At 52.4% G+C, this 16,193-nt stretch overlaps 1 protein-coding gene across 3 annotated transcripts in view; it reads left to right on the top strand.

Moving 5' to 3' along the window:
* The window catches only part of LOC144174125 (uncharacterized), a 92,376-nt gene that overhangs the window by 64,401 nt on the left and 11,782 nt on the right, over window positions 1–16,193 (top strand). For 2 of the 3 annotated variants that reach the window (XM_077702595.1, XM_077702594.1), the window contains 4 exons: window positions 13,084–13,328; window positions 14,554–14,635; window positions 15,508–15,612; window positions 15,718–15,773. In XM_077702595.1, coding sequence (XP_077558721.1) covers window positions 13,084–13,328; window positions 14,554–14,635; window positions 15,508–15,612; window positions 15,718–15,773 — 488 coding nt within the window. Of the gene's footprint in view, window positions 1–1,797; window positions 5,243–13,083; window positions 13,329–14,553; window positions 14,636–15,507; window positions 15,613–15,717; window positions 15,774–16,193 lie in introns of those variants that run through there. The other variant, XM_077702596.1, reaches the window with a different exon arrangement.

Here is a 16,193-nt window from a genome sequence, read left to right as displayed (position 1 = left end):
GCGCGCAGTGGATTCACCTTGGGCAAGTTGCCAGTGCTAATGCGAAAGGTTATGTCTAGAGTGCCGTCCTATGGTACTATAAACAGTTCACTATATCAACGTCCGCGGGTGTTTTGTTAAGAAAAATGTCGCGTCTGGCACTGCATTGTTATATACCTGACGTAAAGCAACGTAACCCAACCTAATCTAAACTAGCAAATAATGACCTAACGAACTAAAAGCAATCATTTAAAACACTAAAAAGTAACTTAAGCTACGAAAATTATAGCTCAATCTAAAGGTGAAAAAAAAAAAAAAAGGGGGGGGCAAGGGGCGGTCTTGAACCACCGTCTTTGGGATCACGAAGCTGAGACGTAACCGCTACACCACACCGACAGACACTTCAGGCTGTGCTAGCCTAGTCCTAAATATTCGAATGTCGTCGGACGGCACTCTAGACACTGCGAGTGCGAAAAAGATAGCCAGACGCAGCGCCGGTATGGAATGGGTTCGGTAAACACTCTGAAATGACTAGAGTACATCATTCCGGAGCTCAAAAAAAAAAAAAAAAAAAGAAGAAGAAGAAGAAGAAGAAGACCAACGCATAGAACCTACGTTTAATTTCGGTGCCGGCCGGTGGAGCAGAAACCTAGGTTCTTACTGAGTACTTTGAAATAAAACTCGCATAAGCCTACAGAGCAACGGAGGGAACAGTTCTACTATCCTCTACATGTTTACACCTTTTACGGCGTCGTACCTACTGTCGTAGTAGGTGTAACGCTATAGTAATAACGAAATGAGCGTCATAGATTACTGGGCAGCGTGAAGGCGAAATCATCTCAGATCAAACGAAGAGGTTGGGCCGCTCATCGATGTCTTCCACAACGGGAATAACAAAGTGGCCAGCGAGGGCGGCCTTCTGTGAAAAGCGAGGTCAGGCCGAGAACGGTTGGCGGGGAAGCAATTCGGGGGAAAAGAATTGGTTGCGGTGATCCGGGAAATCAGCGGTTGTAATATTTTAGCCGTCAGCTTGCAGTGAACGTCGGGAGTCTGCTGCTGACGTTAATGAACGTTGTCGTTTGAGCGGGTGAATCTTGGCGTTTGCTACGAGAATTACGGATTACGACCGCAGTTAGAAAATGTGGCGCGCTTTCCTTCAGCCCGTATCTTTTTTTAGGCTTACCGGAGAAATTGAGGAGTCATTGACCTAGTTTGCATCGACACATGATCGCTAGCTATAATCACGAATTAATGCTAAACTATGTTTGTAAACTAACCGTGATTTCATTCCACGTGAAACCGATGATTAGATGCCCGCGTTCTCTCTATCTCCCCCACCTCGGTGCTTTTTATGATATGTTGAACAAATGAAATGCTCTTCGGAATAATCCGAGTCAGAACAGCGTCTTTTGCTTCTTCTCTAATCCGTTCGCAGTTCAAGATTTCATTTAACTATGCGTCACTTTGAAATCGCAAAAACGCGCGTAGATTGTTGCTTTTGGCGGGATCTAATAAGCAGAAACGCTGGAAGATGATGAGCACTGCGATTCATTTTTCGTAGCGTCATTGGCGTCCCTTGCTGCACAATCGGTCGACCAGCGGGGGGGGCGCCGCAATGGAGGCGATCTCTTGTCCTTGCGTCTTGAGGGCTGCTCCTGCCTCCGCGCGAGCGGCGGATCCTGTTTGGGACGGGAGAGGGCTCGCACCGCTCTCCTCTGCCGCTGCTCGGGGATTGCATCGCGCCGCCCAGGCTGGGAAGGCGAGCTGGGCGAGGGGGGTTACTCCGCTCTTGAGCGTATTTATATTTCATCTGACCCCCCTCCTCTCCGAACCACTTTCCATCGCCACTTTGTTCGTGCGGGGCCGCCTAGTCGCTTGTTGTGCGTGCGTGCGTCTCTGGGGGCCAGACGAGCAGTTGGTGGTGGTGGTGGTTCGCAGCAGCTGCCTGCCGCCTGCATGCCCCATTGCCTTCATATCCTGCCGCTGTGCGCGATATATGCGAAAGTGTGCGCTTGCACTGCTGTCGCCATTGTCTTCCGTCATCTTCGTCGTCCGACCCGAAACGTGCCGCCTTCGAGAGGAGAGAAGACCCCCCAGAGGTGGCCCTTTTCGGTGCTGCCATCATCAAGCCTGCCCACTGTGCTCTCTTTGTTGTGGTGCGTTCCCCCGGCTTCACGCGAGGACGCCGGGCTGCTTCCTGTGACGCCGCGACATCGGCGTCCCGAAGAAAGCGTCCGGACTGTCCGAGGAGTTATACGTTGGCTGTGTACCCGCCGTGTGATGGTGCGAGATCGCCCGACAACAGTGTGTGCATCAGAGCCTCTGGCTGACCGCGGGTGAGAGTGAACCAATCAAGGTGCGCGTAATTAGAGCTGCTGCCAGCGCTCATCTGTCAGCTCGCCGGCGCGCCCCTTCTCTGCCGCCAGCGAGGGCCCTTCCGCAGCGAGATGCAGGGCGAGACCCGGAAGGCTGGGCCGCAGCGCGTGGGAAGCGGCTGTGTTTGATGCTAACGCGACGCTGTGACCCAGGCAGCAGCAGCAGCACCAGTGGCATCGCGGCATGTGCTCGGCCTGTTGGCTCGTGCGCGTGGCTTGAGCCGCAGGAGCCGGCGCCATGTCTTCGTGGCGGAAGAAAATGCGCGTCAAGTGGAACCGCAACCTGGACGGGCCGTCGTCGAGCGGCGCGGTCAGCGACGAGCCCATGGGTCCGTTCGAGCGGCGCGGATCTCTGCGCAAGCCCGCTCCCCCCGCTGGCGCCAAGGAAGAACCGTTCAAGAGAAGCTGGTCCTTCCGCATCGGAGGCACCAGCGCGAAGGCCAAGGACTCCCCCGCTGGTGGTGGTGACAAGGGGGCCTTCCTCCGCATGTTCCGGTTCGGGAAGGACAAGAAGAAGGCAGGCCAGGATGCGGCCGGCGGCAAGAGGCGGATGTCGGACGCGGCCGCTACCGAGGTGGCGCGCAACGAGGAGCTGCTCTCGCAGTGGTCCTCCGTTCCGCTGGACGTGAGCGGATCGCCGGACTTGAGGCGGCGGGACGACGCGCTCCTGCTGAGAGCGCACACGCTGCCGCGCTCTCTGGAGGCTGCCCCCGGAGGCAGCGAGTGTCCAGACGACGCTGACAGCACCGTCTGCTGGGGCGTCATCTACTGCGACCCCAAGGCGGCGGAGAAGAGCTCCGACACCTTCCAGCTGGTCCAGGATAAGTTCGGACCTCTGAAGAACCACGACGCCCGGGGCGGAAAAGTGTTTTCGAACGCGGTGCTCCCCCACTTCCTTCCTCCCGGTCAAGACGGCGCAGGTGAGCCTCGGGCGGAGAAGCGGCCGCTCAAGAAGCTCTTGCTGAACGGCGCCTGCCCCCAGGGCGGCCGCGAGAGCTCTCCTCGAATGGGGAACGGCGTCGTTATCAGCAACGAAGTGGATGCGAAGGAGCGTAACCCTGCTGGCTCAGAGAGCGCTCAAGACGACTCTGGCGTAGTAAGTGCAACAGAAAGCAACGAAGGCAAACCGCAGACGACTCAGTGCCCCATGCCAATAGCACCCAACGAGCGTTCTGAGGACGAGGACTCTCTCGACGAACAATGCCCGGAGTCTGCACGTAACGCCGCCTTTGTCGTAGAGGTCAACGAATGTTACCAGGACGAGTGTGAGGAAGCAGAAAATTCTGTGCTCAGTTCTCCGAGCGTTGTGCCACGCCCGAAAACAGTTGAAGGATCTCAAGTTGGCGCAGAAGAAGGTGAAGTCCCTCTACACGAGCGCGAGCAGCCGGCTTATGACGGTGAACCGACGCTTAACGGTATCGCACCGACAGACTGTGAGCGGAGCTCTGAGCGCCAGAGGCACGATTCGGTGTCTACGGATTCGAACTGCGAGGAATGTCCCGCGCAGGACGAGTTTGAGTTCGTTGCTGCCGAACCAGCAAAGCGCGAGATGCGACGAGTAAGCCGTGACACGGTGTCGCCTGTTTCCGACGTCTCCGATGAGTTTCCGTTCGACGAGAAAGCGAGCTTCATCTTTCTCAAGCCGGACAGCCTCGGAGAGTCGCTGCAGTCACCTCTGTCGACTCCCGACGACGAACCGCCTGGCGGCCTCTTCTCACCGGAGAGAGCTCGGGGCGGCGACGACGACGACGTTTTGATGGCGCACTTCGGCGACGCGATTTGCCACGATTCGGAGGTGGAGTCGGTGGACTTGAACGACCCCGAAGAGAAGGAGGTGATAATCGTCGACCACTTGCCCTGTCACGAAGAAAGCCCGCACGCTCCGGACGTCTGCGTGATCTCGAGCGATATGATCCAGTCCGTGAACTGCGAGACTTTCGTTTTGCAAAGCGAAGCCCCTCCAGGTGCGTGCGGCAACGGTTCTTTGCAGGAAACGGCGCTCACGGAGACAGTCGTCGACGTTCATGATGAAGCGCGCCAGTCAAAGGCGGGGGTTGCGGCCGAATCGGACGTCGCGACTCTCGACATGGATGAGCCGGTGGTCGAAGGGAACTCAACGGAAGCATCTGAAAGTAGCTTCCAGGACAAGGTGCACTTCTTCAACGCCATCGGTTCTCCGCAGAACCATCACCAAGCAGCTCATGGTGGGAGTCGGCGTCCGCGCACTTCGAGGATTCCGACGGCGTCCAGACTTCCCCGGCCCACGGCTCGACAGGCCAAGAAGGACTCCGGCATACCCGTGCTCTCCGCACCCGTGCCCGCCAAGCGTTCCCGCGTTGGTGCCGTGAAAGTCGGCCACATACCGCAACCCAGTAGGAACGGCAGTGGCTCACAGCAGCAGAGACAGGTCACGCCGCCACTGACACGAGTGACGGCTTCGCCCAGGGATTGTTCTGCCGGCACGAAAATGCCGTCGTTTTCCGGCACCGTGAAAAACGCCAAGCATGCACAGCAGCAAGCCGCGGCTGCCGAGCGCACGGAGGCCCCAAAAGCGCCCGCGCGAGAAGCCCCGGGACAGCTGAAGCGCTCGAACACGTTTGTTCTCGACGAGTCTGAGCAGTCGACCGAGACGCAGTCCGCTTCGCAAGCAGCGCCAGAAGCGGTGGGCGTCCAGGAGCAGCGGTCCACCAGGCACCAAGCTTCCGGAAGAACTGCGGACAGCGTCCAGAAGGGCACGACTCCCGTTTCCACCAAGCCTGCGGGGCGCGATGCCGCCATGAAGGCCGACCCGTGTGCAGTCGTGTCTTCGGTGCAAGTGCCTGTGGTCGACTCCACGGACCGCGCGTCACCCTCCGATGGCGACGACGATGGGGTCTGCTCGTCGTGCAGTGAGTTATGCCTTGTCCAATTGGCGGTCCAACGGCATTATTCGACTCTGACCACGACTTCGTTTATATTGGTCTGAAAGTACCTTATTCGCCGTAATCCAGATCTGCGTTCAGTCAAAGGTGGTCTGGTCGAAATAGTGGGCTCGATCTCAGCACGCTTCATTGCCTGTGCTGTAGCATAAAGTCGTGGTATTCTGGCGATGCTTAAAGCAAAGCCACCGGGTCTATGGGTCTATGCTATGCCGGGTCTATGCCGTGTTTATGGGGTTATGATGAGAAAGTCGATATCTGGAGGTAGAACAAGTGGTCTTTTCGTGAAGTGAGCATGCCCGTATCGTAGAGGAACGAGGCGTGCTTGTTCTTTAGCTCGCTAAGGACCTTCTCGAACTTGTGGAGGTCCTGTGCCTGATTGCGGGATGTGGTCATCTGCAGCAGAAGCATTCTTTGTCTACTAATCAAGGCCTGGCTGGTTATGGCCCACCACAAGTGCGCTCGATGCGTCGTAATAGGTGCCGTCAGGATTATTCCAAGACGCACACTCAGTGCTTGAACCCTCCTTGCGGCAACTGGAGGGGCTAATATAACGTGTTTTAAAAAGTGGATTGCAAACCAATATTGACATGAGCCACATTTTGTATATCCACAACCGGGAACCAGGATGGAAGGGAATCTTGAAAGCTTACACTTTAATTTTAAACATTGAAAATATCTGCAAACGACCCTGGCACTTAGCCTTGCCTCTAGAATAATAGTTCTTCGTGTTCTCAAAATTTTCTGTTTTCTTCCATAATGTTGAGTGAGACTGCCGGTAACAGTATTCTTGTGTTTCCGAGCTATCTGTATTTCTTCCGCAATTTTACATGTGTTAACTGGGCATCTGTAGGGGCTAGTTGGTTCTGCATAACTTGAATGGAGAGCGCTTAAACTTTTGACAGTAAACAAGGACGAGAAAGTCTATAACACAGGACGAAGCGCTTCGTCCTGTGTTAAGTCTTTTCTCGTCCTTGTTTACTGTCAAAGTTTAAGCGCTCTCCATTCAAGTTTCACATGTGTGCCATTCCTGGAGTACTTGTCGCAATAGCTTCGTTTGGCGAGGAGGCTGAGTGGAATGATACGTTCGTTTCCACGGAGCTCGGCATTTACCCAACACAAGGCCTTCGGGCTGAACTAACTCTTCGCGTGACCTTCCTCACCCGAGCTCGGAGAACATATCAGACACGAGGGTTCCGCGCCTGCGCTCGGCTGGAACTCGCGTACAATTGTTTTTTTTTTTTCACTGATTGTATAATAGTCCCAGCCAACGCTGACGCAGCGTTCGACCAGCGCTGTGTCAGAAGCAGGACCAAATAATTAATGTTGCTGTCCCCATTTGTCAACTTTACTAGGATCTCTTACCCATCCATGAAAATTTATGCTTCCTAAAGTTCCGAGCGCACGCCCACTCCGGACAAATCGCCCACCCCTCTTTAGGGGTGTAATATTCAGTTTACAAGAATACCCCAAAGAGCGCCCACCCCTTAAAATCAATGGCTTTAGCGCCGATGAGTGAACAAAAGAAACGCGAGTCGTCTATTCATGCGTTGATGCGGTCACTGTTCTGTTCTTTCCCACTTGAGCCGTAAGTTCGCCCATCTGGTATTTTTTCTTGGTATCTCCGCAGTTTTTGTTGGCGATGCGGCCACTTTTTTCCTAGTTTTTCGCACCTTACCCGAAAGATCGCCCATCCCGTATGTTTCACTTGGTATCCAGTACCTTGGGTGGGCCTTCTTTCGGAACTTTACGGTAGGGTCTGAGACCTCCCCCCCTCCATCACCCCACGAACACCTTCGCATGTAACAGACTCATCGGGGATGACTCCTGTCTGCGTTTTTCTTTTCGTACCCGTGCAGTATCCAGAGGGACAACGAAGAGGGGTTGTTACTGCAGCTCTTCCCGGCTCGACTTCTTGTGTGGGCGCAGGTGATGTTTTCGGAGTCGTAAAAGCCAGTCGACGGAGTCGTGCTGGTACTGAACAACGCTCGCAACGTAACCTCCGTTGGCGCATTACTCGCATTATAGCGCGCAGCTTTATTGCACCGCGCGCACGAGGGCTGTGCCGACAGCCCGCGTTTGCGCACTTAGCTTTGTCCGTCCTTGTGACCCGGCGTGACCGCCAGTCATGACACCGGGGCGTGATTTCTTTGTACTCGCGAGAGCTCGCTCGTGGGCTCTGTCCGTCCGGAGACGTCCGTAAAAACCGCTATCTGCCTTGCCGCTTACGGAGCACGAAGGGCTAACTTGTACCGGCCTAACCTTCTTTCGGAAGCGTCCTTTTGTCTTGTCGCTAGGCCTTGGAGCTCCAGAGCCATCGCCGCTGGCATCTGTCCACCTTGGGGCATCGTGGGCTTCTCACCTTGCGTGCTCGGGTCGCCGGCGATGTATGACGCGAAATTCACCCCTTGCCCACGTCCATTGTTTCTGAACGTCCTTGCTCGTGTTGTATGACCGAGGCTGTATACCTCGGCGACCGTATCCGCTTGCACCGGCGGGCGTTGCGTGGTGAATCGGTTGCAATGCTTGCGCGACTGGGAGTACGTGGCCGTATGGGCCAAGAATGGCGGCTGTGGGCCGTTATGTTCCCTGACATATTTCATGCTGTTATCCTCGTCTGCGCGTGACGTGCGCGTCTGCAGAAACGTGCGACTGTGATCGCACGAAGGGATTCAAAATAATTTCAGTGTACGTAGACTCTTTGTTTGTCCACGCTCAGGCTGTACAGAATGACGATGCTTGAATTGCGGATTTGCCAGTTTGTGGTCATGGCCGACGTCAACAAATCGGCTCGGTGGCTAAGGCGTTGTGCTGCTGAGAACGAGGACGCGTGTTCGACTCCCGGCCGCGGCGGCCCCTTTTCTAATTGATGCGAAAAGCGAAAACGCCCGTGTGTACGCGATTTAGGCGCACGTTAAAGATCCACAGGTGGTCAAAATTAATCCGGAGCCCTCCACTACGGCGTACCTCATCGTCTGCGTTGCGTCGGCGCGTTAAACCCTACAACCAACCAACTAATGGGCGGAAGGGCGGTGAGACCACGCTTGTTTCTGCTTAAAATGCGTGCAAATAGGAGTAAAAATTTAGAGCATGTTTTTCGTGTAAGAAAGCAATTAACTATTTTTACAACTCGCTTCAGCGTTCTCTCAACTCGAACGTTATGGTGGTTCTGCGCTGGGCGTTTGGCGCGTTGTGTCCGCTGTCCTGGGATGCGTGTACGTAAACTCGCGGTCGGTGTGCAACGATCGGGCGCGAACGCAACTTTCCTTTGTCTGCGTGTCGACCGGCTGCTTTGCCACAATGCGCTCCAGCTGGAACTACGCGCTCCAGCGTCCCGGGTTTCCTCGCTTCGCAAGTCGTGGATAGTCCGCGGGCAATCCGAGGACTCCCCTGAGAATACGGGTGAAAAATCTATCACGTTCCTTGGCTGATAAAGGAAGGGCCTCCGGCTCAGCAGTTTATCCCTTGATCAGACCGCAAAGCTGGACGATGACTTCTCGTAGCATGCCAACTCGCATGGAGAGTGGGGGGAGAAGTCTTGCAGCGTGTGTGGATCGCCGCGCAGATTCCGTCTGACGGAGGAGCGTGCAGCAACAAAGACTACTCGTCAGCGGCTGCTGCTGCCTACTCGATCAAAATTATACCCGACGCGCGGTGTTTCTCCGCTACGAGAGAGAACTGGCCGCAGGCCGATCGCTGTGGGGCGCGGCTTGACCTGCTTTGCTTTCGGCGGTCCGCCGAAGCGGCGCTGGCCCCCATAACTCTGTTTGGGCTTCACTTTGTAATCGAGTCTGGGCCAAGAAAAGCCCGACCTGATTGACGCGCGTCTGAGAAACGGCCCGCGCTCTCTCGGACAAATGCGCGGCTGCTGCTGCTCGCGGGAGCCCCTTTGATCCTCCGAGCCTGTTATTGTTGAGGCTGGTGGAGTAAACGGCCAGCCGCCTCCCTCTCGGGCGGCCATGTTGTGAGTGTTCGCGTCGGAGCTCATAAAGACGTTTGCGGAGGCAGTCGGCGTTGCTCTTCGGCGCTCAATGGGCGCACGGACTGTGCCGCGCGGTCTTCGCGTCGTGTCTGGAGTCGGTGAGTTGGCCCCGACGTCCGTCGCTCGTTCTCGCGCCGTCTTTATCGAAGCCTGCAGGCTACGGTAGAGATGTGTCCACGGGGGTCCGCTTTTGGCGTTTAGTAGGCGCTGTCACCTCTCAGTGGCAGGCTTGCAGCAGACCCTTTTGGTCAAAGCGCACATCTGACTCGCCGTTCAGAACATATACCCAGCGCTTATTTGTTACTTTATTCTGAACACTTCAAGGCCCGGAGGCTTTACAGAAAGTAGTAGTGATTGGTACAGGCAAAAAAAAAAAAAAGAAAGAAACAGCACATTGTCAATTTAGGGCATTATGGACAGCAGTCTTGAAGCTAGCAGGAAGGTGATTCCAGTCATTGCTAGTTTTAGGAAAGAAGGAGTCGTGATGCATGTTAGTACAAAGTTTGTCTAACATATATCGTATTGCTTCGTATTCTGGCGAGGAAGGGACAGTTGTGACCCGCGTAAGATTTTCGACCTGTGCCCGGAATATTGATGCGCCAACCGGAGGGTGGCAGCGAGATCTTGGCGGAAGCGGCCGTGTGGTTACTCGCGGAGGAAATGCGACTTTTCCGCGTATCGGCGCTGGGTGCGACGCGGTGAATTAAACATGAAGAGTAACTGGTGCGTGTGGCCCTCGTCTTAGTCCCCGGCGGTGTTTCCTCCTGCCGCACGCTTGACTTGCGGCGTCGTCTCCAGTGGCCGCCCCTCGGGGTCGGCCCCTCCAGCGGGCGGGGTCGCTGACTCCAGCTGCTTGTCTCCGCGCGCGCACCTCTCACGGTCGCGTGAACATCCATCTCCCTTCCCGCTGTGCTGGCCCCTTACAAAGAACGCGTCGCCGCAGCAGCCAAGGTCGCGCCGTGTTCCGCGGCGGAAGAGCTGCTGGCCATTGTCTCCGACCCTTCACCTGTGACTTGTGCGGCGGCGTCCTCCGCTCGTCCGCAACCGCCAAAACAAAGCGACTTCCGCCGTTTCTTTGCCGCCCATCTGTTGTTGCGCGCGAAAACGTCGTCTGTCGATATACACGGTACAATGGCAGGTGGTTGCGTGAGTGATGTCGCGTGCGAAGGCGCCATTTTCGCCATCGACAAGTCTCTTGGCCGGTGGTGCCTGCCCGAAGCTGAACCAGTGGGGATTTTCGATTTAGTCTCCTAACCGCGGATAGCCCGCGGGTAGTCAGATGATCGAATGCCGGACTGCTTCTTGTGGAGTGAACGGCGAGCCCGAGTCTGTATAATCGAAGAGCCCAGTGCTTTCCCTAGGCACACTTGACTTCCATCTCACACAGCGCATTTTTAACCAAGCATCTCTCTTCAGTTATCAGTTGGTGTCCCAGCTTGCGTTCTCGGCGAGGGAACGTGTACTTTTCTTCGCCACATGAGCTGAAAGACATCGTCCTTGTCACTTCTTCTGCCACACTTTTGAACCAGCTACGAAGGTTTTATGGCTTAACCTTCCAGCATCATTTATTTTGAAAGAAAGCGGCAGCGCATCAGACGAGACGAGAAGAGAAGTAGACACACTTGAGCTATTCTTTGGCTGTGAGGCCAGCTAGCCTCACTCGTTTAAATTTAAAGTCTAGCGCCCCTCCCAAGCTGCTGATTGCCTTTTAGAGCGCTACGCTAGCGATCGGGCAGCAAGACACGCGTAGTAAATCGAAAGGGATAATCGCGTCCTCGTGCGGCTGTAAACGGCGTGCCACGTTGCGTAACCTCGGCGTCCGCTCTTTTCCCCTTGTCGTCGATCGAAAGTCCCGCCCAGCTGTTTGTTGCGCGGACACGCACTTCCGATCCCATTAGTGGACGCGGTCACCTGACGGCATGCGTCGTGTTCTTCCCCGCCCGTTTTTTTTTTACGATACCGCGCGCAGTCTCTTGCAGGTGCTTTCTGCGCCGGCCTAGACCGGCGCGTGCCGCGGCTTGGTGTTATTTCTTTTCGTCAGTGCGTGCTCCTTCGACTGCGGAGTCATTTAGTCGTTTCTCTTGTCGCTTTATTTGCGTAGGGCACTCCATTCCACAAACCGCACGTCGAGGAGTCGTCGGGGGCATCCTCCGACGAGTCCTGAGCGGGACTAGTAGGGCAGCGGCAGCAGAGGGCGGCCCTCCCCAGGCAGGACGTGACGGGAATAGAAGTCCGCGAAACACGGCGTCGTGCCCTCGCGTTCGGCATGCCCTTTCCCTTCCCATTCGGCTTTTACCACAACGGCGCGCCTGGCGCGCGCGCGCGCGTATTTTGCGCTCAAGGTTGTTCCTGGAGCCACTTATTTAGTGACTCTAGTTGTTCCCAAGCCGGCACAGCATCATAGTGTACCCGCGAGTATTTGGCACAACATCCCCGGGCTCGTCATACATGCGGTCCGGCACAAATGCTCGTCCTGGAAAGTTTTACCGCATATCCCTTGAAACTGGGCCATTAGCTTGTTCATTCTCGAATGACACTTGGAATAAATTTTGTTTGGTTGAGGAATAAAAAAAAAAAACGGACTGTGACTTAATTAATGAGTCGACTTGTATAGTCGTGCCTCTTTAATGATTGATCGAATTGCATGAAAATATCAGCGACGAGAAAAACTTTGCTGTGGTGGCCTGTGGCAAAGGAATTCATTAAGCATTTCCATTTGAGTGACAAAATTATTTTTTTATGAAAAATTCAGAAAAGATGCTTCCGAGTGTTGCACAGTGGATTCGAACTTGCATATTTAAGTTGGCTCTACTTGGAAGTAATTTTCAGCTTTCTGGACCTGGTTTAGTGACAGTAATGAATGGAAGTGGCGACATATCACATGCTGCATGACCTTTCAGTTGCAAAACTTAAATGATCTTGCTTCTAATTCACAAATCACCTGATAGGACACCCTTTTTACAATCATTCCACATCTAAGCAGTTCCTCTTAACATATTAGTGACCCCCCTATAATGAAACGCAAAAATCCCACAAATTGTTTTTGACCCACAAGTCATCTGCCTTTTCTCTTGGAAAGCACTGCATTGTGTAAAAGGGCTTTTATGACCTATAGTCTACGTAAATGTTAATAAATCTTGCGGATAAACAGAAGACAACCGGTGTGCGCTACTTCTGCGGCTGATTTACGAGGTAAAAAACTTGGGCTCTGAGTCTATTGAAGAAAAACCAAAAGGCCATGGTAAAGAGGATGACAGGTTGTGCTCAGTAATGTAAAGTGAGTGCTGTAATTAACGGAAGGTATTAGTTCTAATTACAAGGAAAAAACGGGGACTTAGGCTGGACATGTGATGTGGGGCACAACAGCAGCAAGTCCCGTGCAAAGGAATGTGTACCAAGAGACAGGAAGAGAAGTGGGAGCCCACAAAGAACTTGGTACCGTAGAGTTTCACACTAACATACACTAGAGGGAAATCTGGCACCAGTGTCTGGTATATGTTAGTGTGAAACTCCATACTTGGTACAGGGTGAGGTCAAGAACTTCAGGGGCAGAGGACAACTGAAACAGGAGGTGTTGGAATTCTACTGCACTGGGCTATTCTTCCGCCAACTACTCAGGTTGTCTTTCTTGGCAGTGCAAACGTTGATGATGAGAACATGCTGATTTTTTGTTAAAAGCTGATTTTCTGCGGTCATGGCCACCATTGGTGAGGGTGTGTTTTACTTTGACTGAGTTGTCCTGCGCTTAGCTTCACTCGTGGTAGAATTGTGTGGGCTGCATGCCACGCCGTCTCATGCCCGTGGGCTCTCTGCCTGCGCTGCCTTGCAGACGCCAAGAAGGCGGCCGCGACCGGTGCCTCGTCTCGGCTGAGCGCCCCGGGCGGCCCCGCGAGCAAGGCTGGGGAGGCGCGGGTGCAGGCGCAGACCAAGGCGGAGTTCACCCGCGAGATCCAGCGGCTGGGCGCCCTGTGCGAGTCGCGCACCAAGGAGCTGACCATGCTCAAGATGCAGCTACGGCACGCCTCCATCGGATTCTCCTCCTTTGGTGTCATCATCCAGCACCTGAGCGCACAGGTAGGCACTCCTCTCCTTTCGCTTCCAGGGGCTGATGGCCACTCAGTGTGTTGTTGGACGAGCAGAGTTTGTTGTCTCTCTCGAAACAAACCATTAATGTGTTGACACATAAAAACCATTAATGCATTGACACATAAACTGATATACCACAGTGTTGCGACGTTCAGTTGAGACTGTGGTGTGCTGACGAGGCATTCTAATACCCCTGCTACACTGGCGTCCAAATTTCATTCGAACCGAATGTCAATTGACTCAAATGAGGGGCTTCGAATGCCACTCAAAATCTGCCATGCTCCAGTACAATTTTGATTGCATTTGAAAGCTTTAACAGTCGCTCGCCGTGCTGCGTGGCGCTGCTGCTGTCAAGTTCTGTTTTTATGCAATAAGGCGAGAATCAAATTTAGCAGCCATCTTTGGCATTAAAATGATATTAAATTATAAATAACATAAGCTTTGACGCGGTTTTTTGCTTAATTGTGAATCGCGATCGAGGTTTTTTGTTTTGTGCTGTCTGGCCACACTGGTTTGTCGCTTGCTCGCACTGGTGCTGAGAGTATGGAATCATTGCATCTTGATATCGCGATTTAAGTGAGTGAGAAGTAAACAAATTCCCACAATTAAGAATATTTTGTTTGTTTTAAGTACGCCAGTAATGTGTTGTTTATGCTGACTTGGAACGCTGTGCGCAAGAGTGCTAGAAATGGCATTCAAGAGCCCCAAATGTCTCTCTGGGTGCTCATTTGGCTCGAATGTCATTTGGGCTGAATGGCATTTCAAAACCCAGTGGAGCAGCACAACTTCGCATTTGAGTCAAATAACATTTGTGGTTCAAATAACATTTGGATGCTAGTGTTGCAGGGGTATAATATACCTTTCTCTTATACCTAAAATACTGCATTGGCTCAGTCCTAACATTTTTCCTGTAGGCCCAGATGAAGCCTTCAGAATTGTACGAATGTTATAAGGGGAATAAGGAGGGAATAAACTAATGAACTGCAAAAGAGGAAAAATAACAAAAGAATGTGCCTGCCTCTAGCAGTTTCTGTACACACTTTCTCCCAATTGTGTATACTTTTCTCACCATCCAACGTCTAGGCTGCACTGTTCTTTCTCGGTAAATGCAAGAATCTACTTCAGTAAAGGCCTGCCCCCTTCGTATTCCGTGCTAACCTCCTTTGCTGAATGGTAGCTTCACTGCATCTACATCTCCCGCATCCCTGTGCAGAATGACTCCTTCTGCATCCCCAAGCTGTCCGAGGAACTGCAGAAGTCCCAGGAAGAGATTGAGAGAGCCCGCGTTGCCATTGGTGAGTGCGTGAGGGCTTACGTTGTGTGCATTGCTGTTTGCTGTGTTGATTCTCCTGAACTGGCTTGGTAAAGCTATTGTATAGTAAAAGTTTTTTTCGGCCCCTTCTTGCTGCTTTGGAAAAAGTGTAATTGTTAATCCCTGTACGTCAAATTGGTAGGCCAATAGAACAACCAATAGAACAACTTTGCTGTTTGACAAACTGTGTGAGTAGCATATGAAATTAACTTAGTTTCAACGTAGCAGGGTGCAAAGTAAGAGCTTGTGGTATTGAGGTGTAGTTTCCCTCAGGATCTTTCGTGCACTGTTAAAGATATGCTGTCATATTTGCGTATTGCTTTCAATTTCTTACATTCACATGAGTGTCTCAGATGTATTAGGAGCACAGGAGAAACCTTGGAGAAATGATGCCAATACAACGGAAATGATGCCAGTACAACAAAGCAAGCGGCCTGTAAAGGGTGCATCCCTGCACTCAGGGTCTTCATGTGGGGAAGAAATCATTAGTACTAAAGAGTACATTATACTTAGGAATGTTCGTTTTTGGGTTTTATATTTTAACACGAAAGTGTTTTATGCCAAAATACACCAAGATTTCGCTGACGTCATATCCGTCACGGAAATGACGCCAGTACATTTTTGCCGAAGTGACCCATCAGCAGGACGTCACTCGCCAAGCACACCCACAAGACAGCCGCCGACCCACAAATCATGCTCAGCTGCAGATTTCGCTGCACATTTCACATTCGTGTTTTACTAGTTCCTATGGCAAAGGAATCAACCACAGTTTTTTTGTCCAAATTAGTATTATTTGCTGTCACTGCTGCACTGCCTTTTAACTTGATACCGTGTGTTTTCTTATGTAACCTGCAGAGGAATACAAGAACAACATTGAAGAAGTCAAGCGGAATCAAGAGCAGGAAATAGAGGCCCTGAAGGCTGAGCTGGAAGGGAAGCATGCATTGAAGATTCAGGAGTGTAAGTCACTATGGTGCAGTACTGTCTTGCGTTTGTTAGCTTGAGTGTGGTGTTCAAACATTTGGCATTGTTTTCACACCCTCCTCCTCTTTTTGTTTCGTTCAGTGGAAGCTGCTCACAAGAATGAGCTGACGTGCTACTTGGAGTCGCATACACGCAAGGCAAGTGTAATAATCATTACATCTCCTGCTGCGTGGGCCTGACACTTACCTTGAAATGAGGAGTCGTTTTTTGCCTGGCCCTGCAAATTCTTTCCAGCTCAGAATATGTCTATAGATTGCCCTGTATTACATCAAATACTTCATTGAATAGTTTATAATGGGGGACACAGTAACTGAGGGGATTTTAAAAGTAGGGTCCTACCTCGTAGTAGCCATAGGCTAAAAAAAAAAATTGAGAATGCGGACAGCAAAATTCATCACGAAAAGCCTTAAGAAATTTCATCCCAAAACCATGGAACATTGCATTGACTATGCCATAATCTAAGTTAAATTGTAATAGTAGCGAAAGACCGTAAAATCTATAGCGCACCATACCTTTTTTCAAAGTCTCACCTTGTCATATTTTTGTCATAATCAGCA

Source organism: Haemaphysalis longicornis, unplaced genomic scaffold (genome assembly GCF_048455015.1).
Source record: "Haemaphysalis longicornis isolate Haplotype H1 unplaced genomic scaffold, Haemaphysalis longicornis Haplotype H1 scaffold_3, whole genome shotgun sequence".
NCBI lineage: Eukaryota > Metazoa > Arthropoda > Arachnida > Ixodida > Ixodidae > Haemaphysalis > Haemaphysalis longicornis.
This window is presented reverse-complemented; position numbering and strand designations above follow the sequence as displayed.